The sequence below is a fragment of the Tachypleus tridentatus genome, chromosome 10 (assembly GCF_004210375.1).
Source record: "Tachypleus tridentatus isolate NWPU-2018 chromosome 10, ASM421037v1, whole genome shotgun sequence".
Taxonomy (NCBI): Eukaryota; Metazoa; Arthropoda; class Merostomata; order Xiphosura; family Limulidae; genus Tachypleus; species Tachypleus tridentatus.
This window is the reverse complement of record NC_134834.1, coordinates 16,452,490-16,476,935: the sequence shown is the minus strand read 5'-3', so window position 1 is coordinate 16,476,935 and position 24,446 is coordinate 16,452,490. Positions and strand designations below refer to the sequence as shown.

At 33.4% G+C, this 24,446-nt stretch overlaps 2 protein-coding genes across 6 annotated transcripts in view; both read right to left on the bottom strand.

The window, feature by feature from the left end:
• The window catches only part of LOC143228785 (uncharacterized), a 30,412-nt gene extending 28,207 nt beyond the window's left edge, over window positions 1-2,205 (bottom strand). The window contains exon 1 of the mRNA XM_076460143.1: window positions 2,013-2,205. The gene's annotated coding sequence lies outside the window, so the exon portion shown is untranslated. The remainder of the gene's footprint in view (window positions 1-2,012) is intronic.
• A 6,026-nt stretch (window positions 2,206-8,231) lies between these two features.
• Window positions 8,232-24,446, bottom strand: part of LOC143228784 (protein kibra-like) — a 34,604-nt gene continuing 18,389 nt past the window's right edge. For 4 of the 5 annotated variants that reach the window (XM_076460138.1, XM_076460142.1, XM_076460139.1 and 1 more), the window contains exons 13-22: window positions 21,721-21,910; window positions 18,933-19,049; window positions 18,569-18,686; window positions 17,074-17,234; window positions 15,768-15,956; window positions 15,087-15,167; window positions 14,033-14,216; window positions 13,505-13,566; window positions 10,407-10,519; window positions 8,232-9,563 (exon numbers count right to left, since the gene is read on the bottom strand). In XM_076460138.1, the coding sequence (XP_076316253.1) occupies window positions 9,359-9,563; window positions 10,407-10,519; window positions 13,505-13,566; window positions 14,033-14,216; window positions 15,087-15,167; window positions 15,768-15,956; window positions 17,074-17,234; window positions 18,569-18,686; window positions 18,933-19,049; window positions 21,721-21,910 (1,420 nt within the window). In that variant the 3' untranslated portion in view covers window positions 8,232-9,358. Of the gene's footprint in view, window positions 9,564-10,406; window positions 10,520-13,504; window positions 13,567-14,028; window positions 14,217-15,086; window positions 15,168-15,767; window positions 15,957-17,073; window positions 17,235-18,568; window positions 18,687-18,932; window positions 19,050-21,720; window positions 21,911-24,446 lie in introns of all 5 variants that reach the window. The other variant, XR_013015456.1, reaches the window with a different exon arrangement.

The following is a 24,446-nucleotide window of genomic DNA, read 5'->3' as shown; positions in this document are numbered from 1 at the left end:
GAAGCAACATCACTTGATAGCCCCTTTTTATCACTTTAAAATTTTATAAATTTATTAAAAAATACTTCGACAAAACACTAGTCAAACTGTTGACATGAATAATGAACAAATGTCCCAAAAAATCTCTAAGGAATTTCACTTGTCACATTATTTCTATTAGAAAAACACCTATCAATTACCATTTTTTGTTTTCAGAATCTACAACTATAGCAAATCTCTATTGTTTTTAGTTCAATTCTATAAACATCTAGAGTACTTATCTGTTTGCTTGTTTAAGTGGATGAGAGGAAACCTTAGCAGATTGAATGACCTACCTTCATGCCAGTTTTTTTTATGTTTAATGTTTTGCACATAACCTCACTAAAGGCATCCATTACCAATGTGGATTATACCTCATTCAAAGAAAGAGCCCTGTTAACAAGATAAAACTAGTAAGGAAGAAATATCTTTCTAAAACCATGCCTAGAATCTTTAATTTCAAACCAACATTCTGTGTGCTTTTTTAAAATTCCAATATTTTGGAACACACAAACAGAATTCAAGTTAAAAGGCTCAGTTTCCTTGGTCTTCCATTAATGTTCAACAGTAAAAGCACGTAAAAAGTGGCTTTGGATTTACTTTTATTCATTTACATGACCTTGAAAATGGACTCTCAAATCCACTAAAGAGTTGAGTGTTTCCACTTAATGACTAGTAATACTACTAATATACAGAAGCAGTTTTCACCATTAAATAACCACATTTTTTATGTGTGAATCTACTAACATACTACAACCAACAGACAACTGTCCTTGGTAACTCACCACTGGGAGAGGTAAAACTTTCAAACCATCCTTTACTTTTCAGATAATAATCAGTTGCACCCTTAAACACCTGTTTTGTTGTATTATCCTCTGAATATAACACAAGGAAATCAGATGCCTTAATTCTATCAATTCCAAACTAAAGGCAATCTTTTAAACTTAAATGAGATCACCTATTACCTTTTTCTTAAGAGAAAATAAGTTGAGAAATTTTAACCTGTTCTTAATACCGTTCCATTCCTGCAATCTTTCCATCAGTCCTCCCCTCCTCTGAACAGTTTCCAGTAAGATATCTTTTCATAGGCAAGGAGTCCAAAACTGAACACAGTATTCAAAATGAAACAGCTCATTTGACTGAACTCTATTATTAACAACCTTTTGTTTCCTCATATCCAATCACCCTATAAAACCAATGCTTGTTAGACTACAACCTACTTATTCATACTGACAATCACTCATGAAGAAAGTGAAAATGATTTTTGTTGGTCTAGTATATTACTCATAAAAACTTAAAAAAAAAAAGGTTCAAAAAAGGTTCAAGATTCAAGATAGCCTAAATATTCTTACCTGGTTAAATTTAGAATAAGGAGAATTGCACAAAATAACTATATTGGTGATTCATGATAATAATTCAAATAGATAATAAATTACTACACTTAATATGTGCAAAAAAAACTAGAGTGGAAAGTCAGAACAAACGTAAATCCCATTCTGTAACCAAAATTTAATACGTTTGAACCAATAGTAATAAAGAAAATATTTAGTACCTGTTTATATACACACGTTATTAATAAAATTAATATATTACTATTAAACAGTAGTATAAATTAGTATGTTAGTGCATACTAGTACTAACAGTACTACCACAGTACTAGCAATAATACAGTACCAGAAACAGTACTGGATGTGAAAGCAACACTAAAGGTTTATAAAGGAAAGTTGTGTAAAAATACGATAACACTACAGCGTCAGTAGGCCTAATTAAAGTTTAACGAAATGAAAGCCAATAAATGACTACTGGCTTTGATCCATTAAATTATGTTACACTGTAGATATTGCTATTAGATCTTTAAGCTTACGTCCAGAACTTAAAAACCTGAAGTAATATTCATATACCACTGTTTGAGTACTTCCAAGTTCTACTGTAATGCTGGTAACACTAATAGTAAAAGCAGGAAATGAAGTTTAGAATAGAAAAATTCAACATACCTGATTTCTTTGAAAGTTTCATTCGAAAAAATGGAGTCATGTTTAATTGAAAAGTAAACAGAACTGCCAAACTTTCTACTTCATGTACTGAAAACTAGATGTAAAAAAAACAAACTTATACTTAACCTAAAGTTAACTCAACATTAATCCTCATATGTTGCGACTTGTACCACTTCAGTATAGATTTACAACGATCCGCTGAGAACCCAGTACGACATCTAACGTCAATAAATTACTGATAACTAATTATGACATACAACTGAGTTTTTGGAAAATATTATGAAATAATTATTTACAAAATTTAATCGAACTAACATTTAAAATATATTAATAACTGCGTCTTATACTAATCAACAGTTTGCCTAGTTGTTTCCTTCATTTTATTAAGAGAATTAAAAAATGTAGTTATTTCAAGTAATGATGAACAATATATTCGGTTTATTTAGTTATTAATTCATCCATATCTACCAATATACTTACATGAAGCTTGAAATTTCACAGTGTTCCACAAACTTATTTTTGAAAGTTTTAATGGTTATACTTTGTTTTGAAATATATTTTAATTTGTCCATTTATTCAGTATTTCATCTTTTATATTTTGATGTTTCACTATTTTTATGTGGTCGAAAAATGCTTAAAGATACTTTTTGGAATATTGTTGAATAATTCAATGATTTGTGACCATTGGTATAATTTAATTTCGCAATATTTTACATTAGTGTATTATCAAGACCGTTTTATTCGTAAAAATCTTGTTTGTTTCCTTTCTTACTGTTAAGTGTCGGAGGCCATGGTTTGTGAAACAATAATCTTCTGAAGGTTCCTCTTTCTTGTTCTGTTGGTACATTGGACCATTAACAATCTGATACACTCCTTGATGTCTTCTGTTTATCTTTTGGATTGTTATTCAAACTAGTGGCATTCTTCCATCTTCTTTTGTAGCATGATCGTTGAGAGCTTGTTAGCTCTTTATAAAGTATCAGGTCATCCCTTAAGTAATGTCCAATTTTAGGTTCAGAAAAAGAAAAAAAGATTTCAAACACTTTTAATATTATTTAATCAATAATGTATGTTCCATTATTATTAATTACTTCTTGCCAACAATTTACAAGCTTCTGAGTGTCACTTCTATAAAATTCTTGAGGTTTGGAGGAAAAGAATGTAGAGAGGGTAGTTTTGACATCTTCATGTGTTCCAAGCTCTTTTCCATCAAAATAGTTCTGTAAACTTCGGAATAGATGATAATCAGATGGGACATGGTCGGAGAATAAGGAGGATGTGGAATTTTTTCCCAGTCTAGCTTTTCAATCTTTGCAGATGTGATCCTTGCTGTATGGGGCCGTGCATTATCCTGGTGTAACCCAACACCTTTACGATTGATCAAAGCAAGCCTCTTTTCTTTCAGTGTATCATTCAAGCACTCTAACTGTTGACAATAAAAGTCTGATGTAATCGTACATTGAGTAGCAGCAACTCAGAGTGGATCACACCAACGATATCCCACCAAACGCTTAACAAGATTTTCCTAGGGTGGCAGTCCATTTTGAGCTGTGCTTTAACCAGTTTATCTGCACTAAGCCATTATCTGCGGCGCTTGAATTTTTTATAAGGTATCCATTTTTCATCTCCAGTCACTAACCTATTCAAGAAAGGTGGGTTACTTTCACGAGAGTGCAGAGAAGTGCAAATTTCCACACTTTTGGTTGGCTTCTGTCAAATCATGGGAGACCCATTTTCTAAGTTTTAACATCTTTCCAAGTTGTTGCAGATGACGGTGAACTGTTGAATGGGTTGAATAAAGCTTCTGTACTGGTTCTTCAAATGTTACAACACAATATTCAACAAGTGCAGCCAGCAGTTAATCATCATTAAACCCAACAGGACGACCTGAACATGGCACATCTGAGCTTCTGAAACCACCATCGACATTATCTTTCATTAAGAGACTTCGCACCATAAGCTTCTTGAATGTTTCGTGGAGTTTCTGCTACACTATTGCCTTTTTAAACTCATAAATCATTATATGCCTTATGTGCTTCTCAGGCACACCCATCTACATAAGGGTTTATTTGATTAATGATATGAAAAAGTGGAGTTGGGTTAGTTCATTAAAGCCTTCTACAAAAGACAGAAATGATGCACTTTCTGTATAAAATATTCGTACATTACTTAAAGGCGAATTTTACAGAAAAAAAGAAAACTTTGCAGTCAAAAGAACTACTCATACTGATTAATTTTGCAGGTTCACATTTTTTTTACAAAAAATATGTGCTAATAAATGAAACATAGAACTTTGTGCAAAAAGAGCCCTTTCCGAGCGGCAATCCGAACGTTTTAGTTTTTACGTTTACTGCTAGGAAAAGCACTGTGACGTAATAATTGTCAAACAAACCGTCAACGCCAGCGCGTTGAATTTAAATAAACATGGCCAATGCATACGAAGAAACAGAGGCGGAGTCTGTTTTGACTTTGTGTTCTGAACAGTGTCGAGTAGCACCATATCAATTTGAACCTACTCTGAACGAACCTAGAACAGTTACTTTTGACACAGATCTGACAAGTTCTAGTGATGAGGACAGTTCCACAAACGAGAGTAGCGGGACTGTGAGTGATATTGATAGCGCCCATGCCGGAAGCGAGTCGGTCATACCTCCAGTGGAAGAATGGTAAGTCTAAGTCATGACAACAAATATGGTCTGTATTATTTCACGTGCAATTTTAAGCATCTCGAAACCTGTCTGGTGTTTATAAATTATTGGTATCACAGACTGGATTTTATTTGTTTATACTTTGCCGACTATGGTAACTAATACTCGGTCCTTCCACACTCATTGTACCGGGTATTTATGACTCGTAACAAAATGAATTTCAATTATACCTCATAATTCTGTCTATAAAATCAAATTAGATGTAGCAGTCTGAACAGTTAATTTATCTTGAAATGTTAAATTTGAATAATGGAATTCTTCAAACTTTTCCATATTTAAAAATGATACAAAAACATCTACAGAATGATCTACCAGCTTTTAAACTTGGAATATACTCTATTTGGGATAGATTTGTCCACTGTCTAGACTAGGAAATCACTTTTGTGAAATGTGTATGTCTAGTTACATTCTTCAAACACTTGTACTTTTAAAATTATTATATTATACTAGTTATTGTTTATCGCTTTATACTGCACAAATACCTTTAAATTTGTTCTTTTCGTGATAGCAAAGGATGGCTTCAGAAGGGTGGAACCTGTACGCTGCAGGCTGAGATCAGTCTTCAGCTCTACACGAGGAAAGATGGTGGGGACGATCCTGTCTACTGCCGATGGTTTTTTCAGTCTCAACCTGCCTGGCTTGAAACCAACGGAATCCAAAACAGTGGGATCCGACACAAAACATGAGCATTAAAAGTGATCTCGACAAAGCTTTGCATGGTGTGAAGGAGTCCAGTTCTTCCTATTGACCATCCGCACCCACTGTCGCCACCTTGCCGGTTCCTTCTCCTTGCACGGAAACGAAAAGAAGCTATTGCCCGATGCCGAAACGTTTTTACAACCATAAGCAACGCAGTAAACCATGTTATCATAAAACAAACATAAAGTAGCAATATCAAGACAAAAAATAGTCTCACAAAATAAGTAATCCGAGAAAAACACCAATAGCTTTACATGAAACACCAGCACTGAAAGGAACACAATGGTCGGCGCGCAACGAAGCGTGTTTGGCAACTATTACGTCATAGTTGTAAAACGTCACGGAAACAGCCGAACGACCGAGAGGAACCTGAGTTCGAGGACCCGCATATTTTGTTTCATTTTTTACTCAAAAACTAAAGTGTTTAAAAATATGGCAACCACACAGGAATTATACCTAACCAAAGTACAGTTTCTAAGGAAATTATTAAATTTGTTGAAAATTCATCTTTAAGGGATGACTTAATACATAACCGAATACCACTTTTATATCCTAAAAACAGGAACCACTAATTCCAGCAAGTTTCACATCGTCTTTAACTATTCATATTCACATTTTAAATTATCTTACCTTTCATTTATAACTCTTGGATCGCACAATGGTGTTAGGTAAACTGTATTATTACTCAATTTTTTAATCAAAAGACTTGATAAAACTAACTGTTCTTAACATACTTATTACAAAAATTTCCATATGATAAAAAATATACAAACTTGTTTAAATATGTTTAATATTAAAATGTGATAACTTCAGGTGAATATAAAATATATTGTATTACAAAGAACTGCACACACACAAAAATTATTAAATTTTAACAATAAGTTATGTATGTTTCACTTTTTAGCGTACCTACCGCCTCAAAATGCAGAGTACATGTTTACGTAATGTGACAAGAACCGTGGGATTCACAACCTTGGAGATTAAAGCACTAGGCCATATCCGTTCTTAATATTTGGTAATGTAACTTTACATATCAATATCATAATAATGAAACAGCTATAGTGATTGTTTAAATATTTAAAAAGAAGTCTTGCACTCAACGACAGTTACTAATTTTCATATATAATAATACCGTGTTTTAACATTTCTTAAATGAAAACAGTTTCTTTTGACATTTACAAAAAGAATTATATCTCATTTCTGTTTTTTAAAAGGAAATAAAGCAAAGACACATTGGACTATCTGCTGAGTCCAGCGAGGGAAAATGAACGCTGATTTTAGAGTTATAAATCCAGACTTACTGCTGTACTAGAGGGGAAAAGGAAAATTGCGTATAAATACACCAGTTCACTGGTTCCAATGTAACTGTTTACTAAATAAATGTTAATTGTGTTACTTTACTAATTTAAATTTTTTAAATTACTATTTGAAACCAATACAAATTAAAACTAATTAATTCAACAAATGTATAGTGTGCAATTGTTAATTTATGAATTACAAAACCTGTGCTAGCCTTCCCCAGTATTTAACTGTCAGACACAAGAAAAAGCATTTACCATCAGTTCTTGGGATTCTTTAACAGAATCATGGGGTTTCACAGTTATTATTACAACACATTCATATTATCTGGCTGCGCATCATGTTTCTGTAACAACAAAACAAGCTAAGAATCTTTGGATTCACAGTATATCAAGGTAAACACCATAACATGTCTTTAACCCTTTCGGCACTGAATAAACTTTTAATGTTTGGCATGGCGCTGAATATATATATTTGATACTTCAACTAATTACTGTATGAGTACTAAAACATGGTATCTCGGCAATAACTCAACAAAAGTCCCTGAAATATTCAGTGATTGTACCCAATACTATATATGTTAAATTCAATACATAGGAATAACAGGAATAAAGGAAGGTTGTCTGCCACGCTAAGCCTACAAGTCTGACTGTGGTCACCAACCGCGCCAAAAGGGTTAAATAAATGACTGGTTTTGTTTATAATAAATAATTTTTTTTATTATTCAGTATCATTATGTGTAAGAATTACGATAAAATATTTTACTAAAAATGATTTTCTATGTTCAAAACATAGTTCTAAAAAACCGAGATTTTGTTAATAAACATAAGATGAAAATTAATATATTTTTTATAGGCACTAAAATGAGTGAACAAGAAAAGGCTATCGAAAAATGTAAATAAATATTTAATGTGGATGAAAATCATTTATTTTTTTTTAAGTTTTGAAAACTTAATATATTTTTATGGACATCTTGACAAGGTTTTCACGTTTGAAAGTTGTTCAACAAATGCAAATAATACTTAACAAAACCTGCCTGTATAACTATTAATTCTGTTAAACAAAGATATTAACATTTCTTATCAAGTGTAAATACATCTTGCATTCAATGTAACTAAAAAGTAGCAGCACAAGACATGTTACTTCACAATAAAACAGGATTTTTGCTCAGTTAATCACATGAATTTTAACAAAAGTATACTGGAAATGGATTGGCAGGTATGTGTGTAATACAGCTTTGAAAACTTTAGTGAAATGCTTTTATACGGTGTTCTATACACTGAAAATCATTATAATAAATTGTGGTTTAGGGTTTTAGAACGTAATTACATTAAATACCGAAAACAAACAATGCTAAGTTAGATTTTTTTTTGTTAGAAGTGTTCACAAATGGCTTGGTGCACAATAAAATCATGTTAACCGATCATCCATTGCCCTAGAAGTTCACGTACAAACTAACTTCCATAGCAAGCTCAAAAATGCATGATCTGTAACTCGGTGAATACAAGTCATTAATAAAAAAATATTTTATTGTCATTATGACCACAACAATACAAGTTAAAATAACTGAAGATTGTTGCTGTTGTTGAAAATGATAATATACATATTTTGTACTGAAGATTGTTGCTGTTGTTGAAAATGAAAACCTATCTTTATACTGTTAAAACACAAATTACAAACACCCGTGAGAAGAATCTCCGATATTCTATCATTTATTAGTTAAAAAAAAAACCTACTTTATTTCTAATATAACTTAAGTATATATAAATAGCATAAATATACACAGTACGTTCACTGGGTATAAAGTAAGTTTACAATGGTAGACAAGATTCTGGATAAATATGCTTCTATTTACACTATGATACAAAATCGGTGGGTGGTATACATTAAGTACGTATAATTGCAACTTGTATATTCATAAAAATAGTCTTATAAGGGCTATATCTAAAAACCACTTAAACTTGCATTAGTTTATGAAAGCATTTTGTCCAAAAACACATTTTACGTGATGCGTAACAATTATAAATTTAGTTTTATGGCACATAGTACAATCTCCAAGAATTCTTGTGATTGTAGAGCTTTAAGGGCCTTGTAACCAAAAACTCACTTTAAATAAAACACAAGTTCCCAGTTCAACTATCACAACCTATGAGCAATTTCTCAAAAGTATGTACAAGGACTTTACTGGAAATAATAGTAAGAAATCACAATTCACACTTCCAACTTTACAAAGGAATCCAGCTTCCAATGTCAAGATATTTATGCAGTCGAAAATTAAAAAGTCTTGCTTCCATAAAAGAAAAACTTCACTCACACCACAACACCATAATCTGGGTCCACCACATACCGGCGTGTGCTTATGTTGTCACACCACAACACCATAATCTGGGTCCACCACGTACTGCCGTGTCCTTATGTTGTCACACCACAACACTGTAATCTGGGTCCACTACGTGCCTGCGTGTGCTTACGTTGTCACACCACAACTCTGTAATCTGGGTCCACCACGTACCTACGTGTGCTTACGTTGTCACACCACAACACTGTAATCTGGATCCACCACGTACTGCCGTGTCCTTATGTTGTCACACCACAACACTGTAATCTGGGTCCACTACGTACCTGCGTGTGCTTACGTTGTCACACCACAACACCGTAATCTGGATCCACCACGTACTGCCGTGTCCTTACGTTGTCACTCTTGCTTCTTTGAATGATTGCTTCAGCAGACAGTAATGTGGTATTAGGACACAGATAATTATTTTGTGGTATCACGCTTTCTATGCCTTCGTTTGTAGGGGTGAATGGAATGACGTTAGACCGAGTGAAGAATGCCATTTTCTCCCTGTAAATTGAATTCAGAAAATTAAGTTCAAAATGTAAGATGTATTAGTTACTTCCACTTAACTTGAAATAAAACCTGGTTACTGTTTTACTTGGGTGACTCTGTGACTTTACTTCTAGCAGCAGTTACAAGTTTACACTTCCAAGTTTCTCTACCATCTCCACTCAGCACAAATAACTTTAAATTATAAATGTTTTTCAGGAAGTTAGAAAAACAATATTCATTCATTTCAGAGGTAAAAATGATTGTATATATTATACAGTGTTTCTATACAAGTATTATTTGACCATTAAAAGGTGTTTCATATTATTTATGTTATTATTATTATTAAGGTGTTTTTATATTAGTTGACTGACTTCATTTCATTTCACTCATGATATTCTTCAGACATGATGAAAATAATATTTCACAAAAGCTTCCCCTTTGGCAAAATTAAAACTCGGGTCCCTCTCCTACAAGATGGTTTTAAGAACATCAAATGAGGGGTAGATACTGTTATACCTTCAGAGCTATATATTCACAAGCTTGCCTGATTAAAACTGGTTCAGAATCAAAGTCTAAGCATTCATTAGGTCCCTCAAGCTTGCCAATGCCAACAAACCAACCCAATTTTCCAGTGAACTAACTGATACCTTAAAACCACCATATATCATACCTTTACAACTACCATGAAATGGTAGAAAACTGCCCTTTTGAGGCTGTAGCTAAAAGTTTGTACATTTTCATTTATGGAACGTACAGCAAATACATCCATCTCATTTTTTAGACAATTATTTTCAAATGGATTTGTATCTCAAAATTCTTTTTTTATAACAATATTATTATAAAAGTTAGAAAGTTTACCTGAAACTTGAAACATCAGGATGGTTATTTCTATTTCTCTTCAGTTTGTAAATCTCTCTTTTTGCTTGCTTTAAATTTTCTTTCACTTTTTCTTCAGTTTTATCTTTAGTTTCCTGGAAATAAATAAATAAAATTACCAGGAATATGAGTTACCAGGGGTGTAGATTTTTTACACCCAATGGGGCATGATTTTTGCAACCACCTATGTGAACTGTTCAATTTGCAAATTGTTAATCTCTGATTACGTGAACCTGAAAGCTGTTAACATGCAGTCACAGAGTAATCTTGTTGCCACGATACTTACATGTATACTTAGGCCTACTGACTGATACTTACGAACTATCGCTTAGATTGAAAAGCTTAGAAGCACGCCTATATTAAAGATGTACATTTCGGCTACTGAAAAAGCCTACATCTTGGCCTAATTATGCAATTCGATTGGTAAGAACACGAGAATCACAAGAACAAACACACAATTTGTAGGCCTGTGATGCAATAAAACAATTCAACAGACCAAACTGTAGGGGGGATAATTGCAGGCACCATACCCCCCACCTAAAATGAGGGGGGGGGAATGTATACCCCCATCTCCCCAGATTCCACACCCCTGTGAGTTACCATATAAGATGGAAGTAGTCACTGCCATTTAACTTCTTCCATTTTTTCTTCCCTGAATCAATGTTGTACCAGATAGCAAAAAAATAACGATGCTGTTTTGCAAGATAAAATAAATATTTTGTGGTATAGGAATACAGTTTGTTTTATTGTGCAAATTTGCACTTTGTACACTGCAGGGGAACTCTGGATCTTAGAATTGTAAGTTCATGAACTCATCGTAGACCTATAAGGGGGAAAAACTGAATAAGAAAGATAAGATGGTAGCTGGTACATGTTAGAATCATACGATCTAATTGTATTTGTCAGGAATTTTATGGTATTTGCTAGAATAAAACAAACTGTTGACACATGTAAGCATATTGGGTTCGTGTCAGATTCAACACTTATTGCTACAAGTAACATCAGCTACCTTTGTGGATCATGTTAAAACTGGCTGACCAGTACACATCTGAAGAGCACAACTTTCACAGATTTCAAAAACAATCCTGTTACAATTTAAAAAGGTAATGAAATACAATAATAACAAATATGAAACTACAACAAGGTACAAGCTGTCAAAGTACTTAGTTTCAATATACATATCTGATGCTTCTAAGAAATGTATGCATTGTAAATCACACTGTGGTTCGTGGTTTAACAAGGATTTAACATAGATACACCCAATAAGTCTTGTATTTTATTAAATTATACAAAAGAGTCTAATTCACGAAGTTATCTAAGTAAAACTTACGAGTATGGTATAATGTTTAAAACTACTTGAAAAGTCTCATAATTACCTTAACCTTTGTTGCTACAGGTCGCAGGCCACTTCATCACGTCTGTTGACTTTCATTGAAAATTTTACTGAACTACTGTTTTATGAACTTACATCAATAAGTTTGATATCACATTGTAGATTATAATTCAAACTTTATTATATCAATTAATCTCGTGATTTAAAAGTAAATATTAAAAGAACAACCTAAATATTGAGTTTTGCGAGTCGTGGTATGTTGAATGCAGCATTGGTTCAAATTGGATGTTTGTGATGTCAAAATACTTAACTTATAGTTTCATACAAATTACGAACTCAAAGTGATATATAAAATAAGAGACTTGTTTTATTCTGCTGAGGTATAAGTTACTTACTGAATGAAATACAGTGGCCATAATCACTTCTTTCAATTTTTGGAAATGGTCCTTTATATACACTTACTTCAATATACGACACGTGAATAACCAATTAACAGCTTAGAATATCCCTTAGTGGTTTGGTCAACCATTTTATTCTGTTAAAAGGCTACCACATTCGTTTGAACAAAGATTTCAAGGAGGTAGGTTGTGTCTTTAGTATGCTAGAATTTCAATATTTTTAAGACCTAAACACAGCTTAACCACTAAATTTGTAAATTACATTGGAATTCTATGGTATTGATATAGTAATTCATAGTTATTTTGGTTATTCTATTTTGTATATAAAACCTAAAAAAAAAAGTTCATTTCCTCCACATGATAAATTTTTAAAGACCTAGCAGCCTATATCAGAAGCAACCAAGTTCAGAGGTCATAACTAGAAGAGAGAATTATTTTCTTTATTTACTTCTCCTATATTTTAAGAAAAATAAGTGTAATAATTTATTTATAAATAGTAATAATCTATATACACATATAATGTTTAATAATTGAAATGTGTTTGTGTTTAACAAACTACTAGTCTACTAAAACACAGCCAAGACAGGGTCATTTTGTAAAGACTAAAGGTCAGTTTTATGCTATTGAATTCACTAACATGAGTGGACATGCACCTCTTCAATGCAAGTTACGTGACGTCAGCCAGACACAAATGGAAGGGTAATATAATTAAAGATAATAAATAAACATAAATATTTAATGTTATTATTAATATATACCTAAACACTTGTATTTTCTTGTTTTAAGTTGTAGTCATTCCAGAACAAAAAATAGCACAGTTTATATTTATTTCCTCATTTTTTTTCATGATGGTTAAGAGGTTGGTCAAATTAACAGAACCAACATTGTTAGGGTAAAGAAAATAACAGATGAAATATAAAGTCTTGTTGAAGACAAATGTTTGAAATGTGTTGATGAGGTTCTAGCGATTACACAAATAATACTTGAGGTTTTGGGGGACAAAAAAGTTTTTAATCATAACAGAAAAATCAATCACACTTGAATTAGTAGCAAAATAGACCCAATATTTTCACAAGCAAAACTTTATTAAATATACGTCATTAAAAAATCTGATTATTTGGAAATAATAAAAACTTGTAACGTATACTAAAAGTCTATCGTATTTCGTGAAAATACACATACTGCACCAAAAGTTATAGTATAAATAACTAACGTGCATGAATGTGTATATAGAATCGTGTATATTACACTGAGCCTGTTGCAAAAGGGTTAATCTGTTCAAGTTATGCTGTTATTCAATATTTTCTAACATTTTATTTTTTAAATTATTCATTCTTTGGTTAACTTACTTTAATTCGAGGACACTTTATCTGCTTTTTTGCTTCTAGTGTAGATGGCACAGTACAGCTACCTATAAAATGAAAAAGGATATCTTTCATACTTGTACAAAAACTGGAGAAAAAAATATAGTGTACTTAAGAAGTTATTGCAAATTATATAGAAAATTAAAACACACCGATTGGTAGATTGAGTGGTCTGGTCAATTTTGAGGTCCATTATATTAGGTCATTTTCAACTTCTAGTAAGACTTTGTTCACTTCTAAAGAATAGTAAGATATTGTGGTCACTTCTGCTATCATATATAATGGCCTACCTATTTCTGATAATAAATAAAATAACCTAGCAACATATGACGTACACAAGTGCTTACGTACAAGATACAAGTGGCTTAGTCTCTTAATATTAAACTGTCTAACTCCTAACTTGGTTTGGTAAAACAGCTTCACCTTAATTCAATCACCTAGGTACAAGTATTCCACTTGAGCTAGGTAAAACTTTGTAATAAAAACATCGTAGATAGAAACATTCTTACTAACTGGAAAGCTTTGCATCCTGAAGTTGCTGTTTCATTTCCTTTAGTCTGGAAAGTTCATGTTGTAAGAAGTTTAGCCGTCTGTGAGAAGCTTGAAGGTCTAGCACTAGGTCTAGCGATGTTTGCAAGTTAATAGTTTTCAATTCAGTGAACGAAGAATAATGGTGTTTGGCACGTACCACTATAACCTGACCCATATCATCGAATAAAAAAAGTTCTCTGTTTAAATAATGCTTCAAATTTTCTTACTCGCAAGTAATCACAACATTTGTCAACAGCAAATTTCCAAGGCACAAAATAAAACTCTAACTATATACTTTTAAATCTGTGTATAAAAAACTTTGTTTTCCCTAAATATGAACTGAAAACACATGCTGTACTCATTCAGCTACGTATTAAGTACTGGTATGTCAGTATTTATTTTGATCTACAAAATTGGACGTTAGATAAAATGAAAGTTGAATAAAATTATTGTATATATACATATATCTATATATATAAAATGACTAATTCGTAAATATTTTGTGCCTTGTAATATTCAATAAAATACTGAAAATATTTCATTAGTACTGCATTTAGCAAATTACAGTAAATACTTAGATATTAATAAAAGAATATGTTGCTAACAGCAACAGTAGTAAACTGATGACCTGAGATTGTTATCATAGAAGGCTCCTGTAGCTTGCCGGTTACTCTTAAGTTTATATATTATAAACCATTAACTTAGATTTTAGTAACCATTCTGATAGAAGTTACCTAACTTCTACATCAATTTATTTTCCTGGCTTTCCTTTTTTAATATAATATTAGCTAACACAAATTACCATTATCAAAAGCCGACAAAAAGTACTGGACTGGTAATATGTTTTAAAAAGAAATCAACTTCTCAAGGTTCCCTGTGGTGGGGACTGACATATTTGTTACCTTCTATTAAAAAGCTTGGTTCATCACAGATAAAGTTTTAAATCAGTTACTTATTCAAGGGTACAAACAATATGCTACAAATAAATCTATTTATGATTTTAAGTAGCATTAATTTAAAAAAAAACAACACTCACATTTTTCTTCACTGGCTGTTGCTGAAACATAACTCTTTTTCTGTATAATGGCACAGAGCTGTCACTATAACTTCTATTTAACTAAAAGGAAAAATGCAAAAGAATATTACTATGCCATTTTGATCATATTCAAATAGATGTTTTTTTTTAAAATACCATTCAGTGTCACTTAAATAATTTAATTTTTTTCTAATTTAGTATTAACTTCATGAACAGTATTGATAAAATTGTTTAAGATATGGACTTATTTTTATTACAAGGATTAAATTGCATTGTTAGTTTAGTACATGGAATTAGGACTAACGTAAATATCTTATGCTGACAGAACGTTGTGAGACGTTATTGGGATTATGGCCAAAAGTATGGCTAAGGTTGAGGGTACCATCTAACTGATTAATCAATGTATTCCAGTTATTACAAGTAAGAATGGTACATTAAATTAGCTACATTTAATACTGGATTCAGTTTTTGTTCTCATCTAAACAGGTAGTTTGCTTTGCTGAGAAATTAGAGATAACAGATTATAAATTATTAATTAGCAGTTAAACTGAAACCTTTGGTATTTTAAGATATTAATATCAGTGCACTTGTTTGCAATTCTTCTGATTTAGCAATGATGCAAGTAAACAGATACATACCTGATAATTATTTAATATTTTCATAAAAGTTAATAGAACTTACTTTACAAACATAGTGATGCTTTTTGAAATCAACATTAGGGGTGAAAGTCTGTGATCTCTTTATAACACTAGTTCTCACACTATCTTCTATTTGCTTTTGTTTATTTTGTAAAGGAAGAAAAACACACTCTGTGTTGGTCTCTTTATCACACAGCTCCACCTGGTGACTTAATCTCTCACTTATGCATTTCTGAAATAAAACAAAGTAGTTAACAGCATTTCATTTCATCCTTTGTTAAATGCCACTAAGCATTTTAAATAACTTCTGCACTGTTGTGAAGACATGATGTAGAACTGAGGGTAAACAACAAAACAAACGAGTTTCAGCGACCAATCATAACTTTTAAACAGTATCAATGAAAGTTTTGAAAGGCATGTTTAAGTTAAATTTTCTGATCTAACAACTAAATTTGACTATTTGGTTTCAATGTAAAGCTTAAAACAAAGCTAAACTGAAAAGTGTTGACCTTTGTGTATCACTAATTATTTTTTCCTTTTGTTTCATGCTGTACATAAACACAGGTATAAAAACTATTAGTGCCTAGAAAACATGAGTTTCTTACAAAATTAAACACAAAAATGAATAAACCTGCTCATCAAATAGTGTTTTGTATCAGTTACAAAGCATTGCACAAAGCAATCACATAAACAAATACACTTTAGTTATTTTAATACATCTAAGTAACCAGTACGAATGTTGCTCTAGTTTCTTGTTTTGCATCTTCAAAAAACTATGTTTTTCTGGTCATGTAATAATGCTAGTTCTAACATTATACACTCAATAAAAGTATTATTAATAAAGGCTAGAAAAACTAGACATATGTATACTACAAGCTAAACATTTGGAAAGAAAGGCCTACATGTAACTATACAGTAGGATTGGTTTGTTTCAAATTTCGTTCAAAGCTACATAAGGGCTAACTGTGCTAGTTGTCCCTACTTTAGCAGTGATAGACTAGAAGGAAAGCAGCTAGTAATCACCACCCACTGCCACCTCTTCTGCTACTTTTTTACCAACAAATAGTGTGACAGACCATCAGATTACATTGCCCCCACAGCTGAAAAGGTAAGCATGTTAGGCGAGATGAGGATTCGAACCCACAACCCTCAGACGTTTTGTTAACCTGAAGATGACCTAAGAAGGTCAAAACATTGTTCTCTGCTTTAATTGTTAATACCTATACCAGCCATCCTGAGATACATTTTTACTTCCAGTGGGTTTCTCGTCATCACGAATGATTAAAATCAATTGTTAATTTATTCCTATAATAATTATAATTACTATTCATTCTAAAACATAACCTCACCTGATGCTCACCACATCTGGTAGTCTGCAATATTTGAAATTCTCTCACGTTCAAATCCTTTCCACTTTCCTCTCCACAGTAATGTTCTTCCCTCCTGTCAGCTCCTTCCAATGAATCATGTTGTCCATTTGCCAATTCACCACATTTCACGACATCAGAATCTTAAACAGAGAATAATAGTGAACTCAAGAAAATGTTCCACAGTTTTAATTTACAAAAAATAATTATTTTAATCATCTTCTGTTTAATATTTTCAAGTGATTGTGTTAAAATAAATAATTCAGTGTCACTTAAAGATATTCAGTTCTCTGAATAAATAGTGTATTTTATTTTGTTTGTTTCTTTACTATTAGAAACATAACTACAGAAGTATGCTTTGTAATGGTTGTATCATTTTATTTTATTAGTATACAAATTATTTGACTTTTGTTTTCTAAGAACACATTAAAGAAAACTAACTGATTTGGACACTTCCATGTGGAAATAAAAAAAGACAGATTTATATACAATATGCTTTTGTTTGTTTGTTTGGAAATTTCGCACAAAGCTACTCGAGGGCTATCTGTGCTAGCCGTCCCTAATTTAGCAGTGTAAGACTAGAGGGAAGGCAGCTAGTCATCACCACCCACCGCCAACTCTTGGGCTACTCTTTACCAACGAATAGTGGGATTGACTGTCACATTATACACCCCCACGGCTGGGAGGGCGAGCATGTTTAGTGCGACGCTGGTATGAACCCGCGACCCTCGGATTACGAAGTCGACGCCTTTACGCTGGCCATGCCAGGCCTACAATATGCTGTTATTATCAATGGCAGTACATTAACGTTTGTAATTTTTAGTCTTTTAATGATATAGTGACTTTTGTAAAACATATTACTGATAAAATAGTATGGATATAATACATTGGTTTGAATGGTTTGTTTTGAATTTTCTCACAAAGCTACTCAAGGGCAATCTGAGCTGATATAATATATACATGTACAAAAATAAACTGGTGCGTGTGTGCTCCGAAACAGAATGCGAAACTTAATATGAACAAAATGCATTTCATAAAATTTTTAAGAGAGTTTTTACTTTAATAACGTTTGTACAAGACAAGAATACATCTAACCTTTCCCTTTTAAATTTGAACAGGATAAATAATACAAATAAATATATATTACACGACCTTAGTTGACTAGTCTGTTTAGCTATAGAAAACTAAACAGTTGTTTATCAGTGTGAAATACTACAATTTGTTTTCTTTTAGCAAAGCCACAAAGGCTATCTGCTCAGCCCACCGAGGGGAATCGAACCCCTGATTTTAGCGTTGTAAATCCGGAGACATACAAAATACTCCAAAGATGTGAAACAATATAGTGAAGTTTCCTCTAAAACTTAGTATACAACAAAAAACTTTGCTACAAAGAGAGATTAGTTAGGTTATAGTTACAAAAATTTCAATCAATCAATCAATTCCAAAGAATAACATTTTGGTACAGACAATTAATTACCTTGAATACTGGTACGTGCTGAGGTTGACGCACTACTATTCCTTCCACTCAAGTTAGAGATACCGGTGTTTGCTGTTTCGTCCAATCCAATTTCTTCTTTTTCTCTCGTGGAGGGAACCTTGAGAAATTACCACACCAATCATCTCAAAACTTTTTAGTGAATGAAAAGAAAACAATGATTTAAATCTATTCACTGGAATTAGATATAATACTGAGAAATTATTTCTGGAAGGTTTGTATTAAAATGTTTTTCTTTCACAGATACATAACGCAAAATTGAAACGTGATATTATTACAATGCATCTGCATGAGAGAACAACATATAGCTAGTCATATATTTAGCTTCGACAGGCAAGTAAAATACCTCATGATTTCTTTCACGTTGTGTTTCTAGTTGTAAAACGTGAAAAGTAAGCACGTTGTACCATTTTGTTAAGATGAGGCTCGGGTCGAAATCAGCAAGACTGATTTGGACACTTCCCTGTAGAAATATAAAAACAAACTCATAAAGAAGATGCAGTTATAATTAATACAAACACAAATGTGATGAATATAATTAATTTCAAAGCTGTATTGAACACAATAAAGCTGGAGATGTGCCTCTTCTTGTCGCACACAGTATGAGCAATAAAATATTTATTTGTATTACTTCAATAGAATGTCTTTCAACTTCAGGAAAAATAGAAAGTTTTTAAGTATTTTGACCTGCGTCAATGTGAGTATGGTCCATCCTACAAGGGTTGGTAATTAAGATGAGAGCCCATAACAAACTTTTGTGAAGTTCAAAGATATTTGTTTTTTACCAAACATTTATATAATGTTTCTAGATTTGATATTAGTATCTCTTCAATTACCTAAAGTCCAGACAAGTAGATGAGATATAAATCCTATATGTTAAGTCAGATAATTATTTAATATGGTGATAGAGGAAGACTTTGCAAAGCACTTTTGTCCATGACTTTAAATGTTATCTTCTGTCATTGTTTGCTATTAAGCACAAAGAGTTATCTGTGCTCTGCCTATCACGGGAGTTGAAACTTAGTTTCCAGCAGTGTAAGTCAGCAGACATATCTTTGGGATACTGGAAGGTTCATGCTTCTTACATTAGATATAATGGTGTAATTATTAACTAGAACTAAAAATATTATCAATACATTTTACCACAAACATTGTTTGCAATGTTTGTTTGGTTTCATATTATTAGCATACAACTAATTTGACAACACTTCTCAGAATATATTTCGGAAAACAGTAAACTACTAGAGACATCTCATATGAGTATATCTAATGAAATGTGCGAGAGACACTCATGAAAATATCGTTTTGACAATAAGACAGCATTCACCTGGTTGTATTAGATAAAAAATATACCATCCTTTCTACAAGCTAATTTTTATAAAAACTTTGTTTATGTGAAGTGAAATACAATAATGTTCCATTACCACTTTTAATTGTTTATCAGGCTTGTTTGTAAATAACTGGGTAAACTGCAAACACTTATAAATCTTAAATCTACTTTTAAAAAAGTGCTTTACTATAATAAAAATATAAGTGAAAAGCTAATTTTAATAAGATGTACCACTCCACTATTATAAGTATACACATTAATACAAACTTAACTCTTAACAATGAGCTGTATTAAGACTGTTAAACAACATTCAAAACTGTACTTATTTTTCCCACAATGCATGAAATTCAAAAGTTAGGAAAAAAAATACAAATTCTGTGACCTACTCTGTAAAAAGCTGTTACACAATCAACATAGAACACTGACGTACACTACGTTTATTACTGAAAGCCAATACCCTAACACACCAAAAAGTTAGTTTTCTACACGACACATTGAAATAAGAACTTCTGTATAATAGTTAATTAAGATTTCCTAAACAAAGGACCAAAAAGATATTCTGGTCCTCAACTTTCAGCTCATGACTAAAAAACAGAATATTTTGACTCTGTAGTTAGTGTATATTGTTTAACAGCTCTGACATTTGCAGTATTATTACTTAAGACTAAAAAATCTTGGGAGTTTAACCATGTTGTACTATGATTGACTGTTTCAATCTATTGAGTTAATAAAAATATTCAACTTTAATCTTATATCTACTATGGTATATTTCAAGTTTTGAAAAAGTAACACACTAATATCTTCAAAAAAGTTCATACACTCTAACATAATAATATTAACCAGTAACTAGCTCTGCGTTAGTATGCACATATTATTGTAAATAATATACTGTGACATGTACATATAATGCTCTATTGAATGGAGTGTAGCTGTATTAATAATAAAAAGTGTATTTACAGAGTTACTTTAATCTGGTTGTACATTGTTTAATGAACAAAATAACAGTTTTACTCAATAATTGTTTTCACAATCTCAGTATTTTCTTTGCATTTTATTTTGTAAGTTTTACTCATAACTAGTCCAAGATGCTAATTGTTCAGTATACCCACTTCTGTGCACAACTAACTGAAATGAGACAGAGATAGCTAATATCACAAACCTCGATAAAGCATTGATTCAGAATTTAAAACAAAGCTTTCCAAGGGTTATCTAAACATGGCCATCCCTTATTTTGAACTAAGAGACTAAAGGGTAATACAACAAACTTGGTCAACAACTACTGCCAATGCTGGACCTATTCTCCTGCTCAAATAAAGGAACTTGACTGTCACTCCTATAGTGACCACACAGACTAAAGGTGCAAAACAAATTTTTATTATAATGGATCACAAATCCTCAAACTAACAGCCTGGGCACACTAAACATTTTGCCACATCCAGTCAACAAAAAGAAAGTTTTATTTCTTAATAACATGAATCTATTTTTGAAAACATGCAACCTCTTTTGACACGTGTAATTCTTTAATTAATGTATAACCTTAATGAATACAGTGTCAAATGCAATTTCTTGTTATTTCATCTTTGATTTCATTTTTTGACAGAATAGGTTGTTTCCAGTGAATTTCATTTCAATTTGTCCGTCAACATTTGTGTCTATGTCTGCTTTTGAGCAAAAAACATCAATAACATAAAACATAGTTTAAATCATTTTGGCACTTAATGTAAAAAATAATAAAAATAGGTATTTATTGACACAAACAATTTTAAAACATTAAAACATATTAATAAAAAATATTCCAACTTACCAAACATTCAGTCTCTCCTGAAGAAGCCATACAACAGACACTAATCTGTAATGTTTTGGTGTATAGTTTGGAGAGGTTTATAGAAAACTTGAAGTTCTCAGCAATGATTGGTTTATGGACATTATCTAAGAGCTTGGTACTCTCCTGAAGAGTGTTTGATAGGACTGGCTGTAAACCAGCTTTGATAAATCTAACAATACAAATGTTGATAAATACAAATTAATGTCTACAATCTAGATTAGTAGAATAAGAAAAATGGATTGATTTAATTTTTAAGTTAAGAGTTGCTTACAAATAAACCTAATAAAGCAATGTTTCTATTTTCACCATTTTTGTGGGTGTTCATAAAATTCCAACCTTTGCATCATTCAAGAAACTATAAACATTAATTATAACAAAAACAACACACAGCTGTTTACATTATCATTTTGGAATAAAACAGCTGACACTTTTTTCAGTGGATTACCACAAAAATATAACAATTAACCAATAACAAGTTCCAACATCTTTACTTAAATTTTAGACAAGGCTTAAATACAAATTATTTATAGATTAAAAAATATATGACAAATTATTCAGAAATGCTGATGAGATAAAAACAAGCCAATCAGCAGCCCTCATCAACTACAATACTACTCTCAAACGAAAAGCAAAAATGACTTCACTTTTATAATGCCCCAAACTTCCAGCTATGAAGGTATGCTCAGCAGTATGGTCTGAGCTTGAGCTTTGGACATTCCAATCCACAGCCCAGCATACTAGCTCCCACAATACTTTTGAAAACAAACAAATTACTGAAGAAATTAGGGCTAGGCATAAGTACAGAACTACCCTCTTACTTATTTGAAACACAATATAAAACAGTAAATCTGTGCATATATGTAAGGTTGTTAGAAAAATAATGGGGGATTTAAAATTTTAACTTTAATAAAAAATAGAAAAAATGTGAAGCAACCTTCTTAATCAAAATAGGAACCTAGTAAATCTACACACTTTTGCCACTGAGAAACAAGATTATTTATACCATAATGATAAAACTCCAAAATCCTAGAACTCAAAAATTCTTTAAAGCCATTCTTCTCTCCTGTTGCTTTGTTGTTGAATATTTTGTCTTGTAAAAAGTTGTCCAAATGCTTTACAAAGTGGTAGTCAGTGGGTGACAGGTCCAGGGAGTAATGAGGACAAGGCAATGTTTTATAACCCAATTCACTGAGCTTCTGGAGTGTCATTTGTGCAACATGTACCTGAACATCATCATAGCTTCCACTGCTCGACAGTAAGCCTCAGCAGTGATATTCTGTTCCTGCTCGACAGAGAGCCCCGGCAGTGACATTCTGTCCCTGCTCGACAGTGAGCCCCGGCAGTGACATTCTGTCCCTGCTCGACAGTGAGCCCCGGCAGTGACATTCTGTCCCTGCTCGACAGTGAGCCCGGCAGTGACATTCTGTCCCTGCTCGACAGTGAGCCCGGCAGTGACATTCTGTCCCTGCTCGACAGTGAGCCCGGCAGTGACATTCTGTCCCTGCTCGACAGTGAGCCCCGGCAGTGACATTCTGTCCCTGCTCGACAGTGAGCCCCGGCAGTGACATTCTGTCCCTGCTCGACAGTGAGCCTCGGCAGTGACATTCTGTCCCTGCTCGACAGTGAGCCCCGGCAGTGACATTCTGTCCCTGCTCGACAGTGAGCCCCGGCAGTGACATTCTGTCCCTGCTCGACAGTGAGCCCCGGCAGTGACATTCTGTCCCTGCTCGACAGTGAGCCCGGCAGTGACATTCTGTCCCTGCTCGACAGTGAGCCCGGCAGTGACATTCTGTCCCTGCTCGACAGTGAGCCCCGGCAGTGACATTCTGTCCCTGCTCGACAGTGAGCCCCGGCAGTGATATTCTGTTCCAATGCTTGACAGTGAGCCCCGGCAGTGATATTCTGTTCCAATGCTTGACAGTGAGCCCTGGCAGTGATATTCTGTTCCAATGCTTGACAGTGAGCCCCGGCAGTGATATTCTGTTCCAATGCTTGACAGTGAGTCCCGGCAGTGATATTCTGTTCCAATGCTTGACAGTGAGCCTCGGCAGTGATATTCTGTTCCTGCTCGACAGTGAGCCCCGGCAGTGATATTCTGTTCCAATGCTTGAGAGTCAGCCTCGGCAGTAATATTCTGTTCCAATGCTTGACAGTGAGCCCCGGCAGTGATATTCTGTTCCAATGCTTGACAGTGAGCCCCGGCAGTGATATTCTGTTCCAATGCTTGACAGTGAGCCCCGGCAGTGATATTCTGTTCCAGCTCGACAGTGAGCCCCGGCAGTGATATTCTGTTCCAATGCTGGACAGTAAGCCTCGGCAGTGACATTCTGTCCCTGCTCGACAGTGAGCCCCGGCAGTGATATTCTGTTCCAATGCTTGACAGTAAGCCTCGGCAGTGATATTCTGTCCCAATGCTTGACAGTAAGCCTCGGCAGTGATATTCTGTCCCTGCTCGACAGTAAGCCTCGGCAGTGATATTCTGTTCCAATGCTTGAGAGTCAGCCTCGGCAGTAATATTCTGTTCCAATGCTTGACAGTGAGCCCCGGCAGTGATATTCTGTTCCAATGCTTGACAGTGAGCCTCGGCAGTGATATTCTGTTCCAATGCTTGACAGTGAGCCTCGGCAGTGATATTCTGTTCCAATGCTTGACAGTGAGCCCGGCAGTGATATTCTGTTCCAATGCTTGACAGTGAGCCCCGGCAG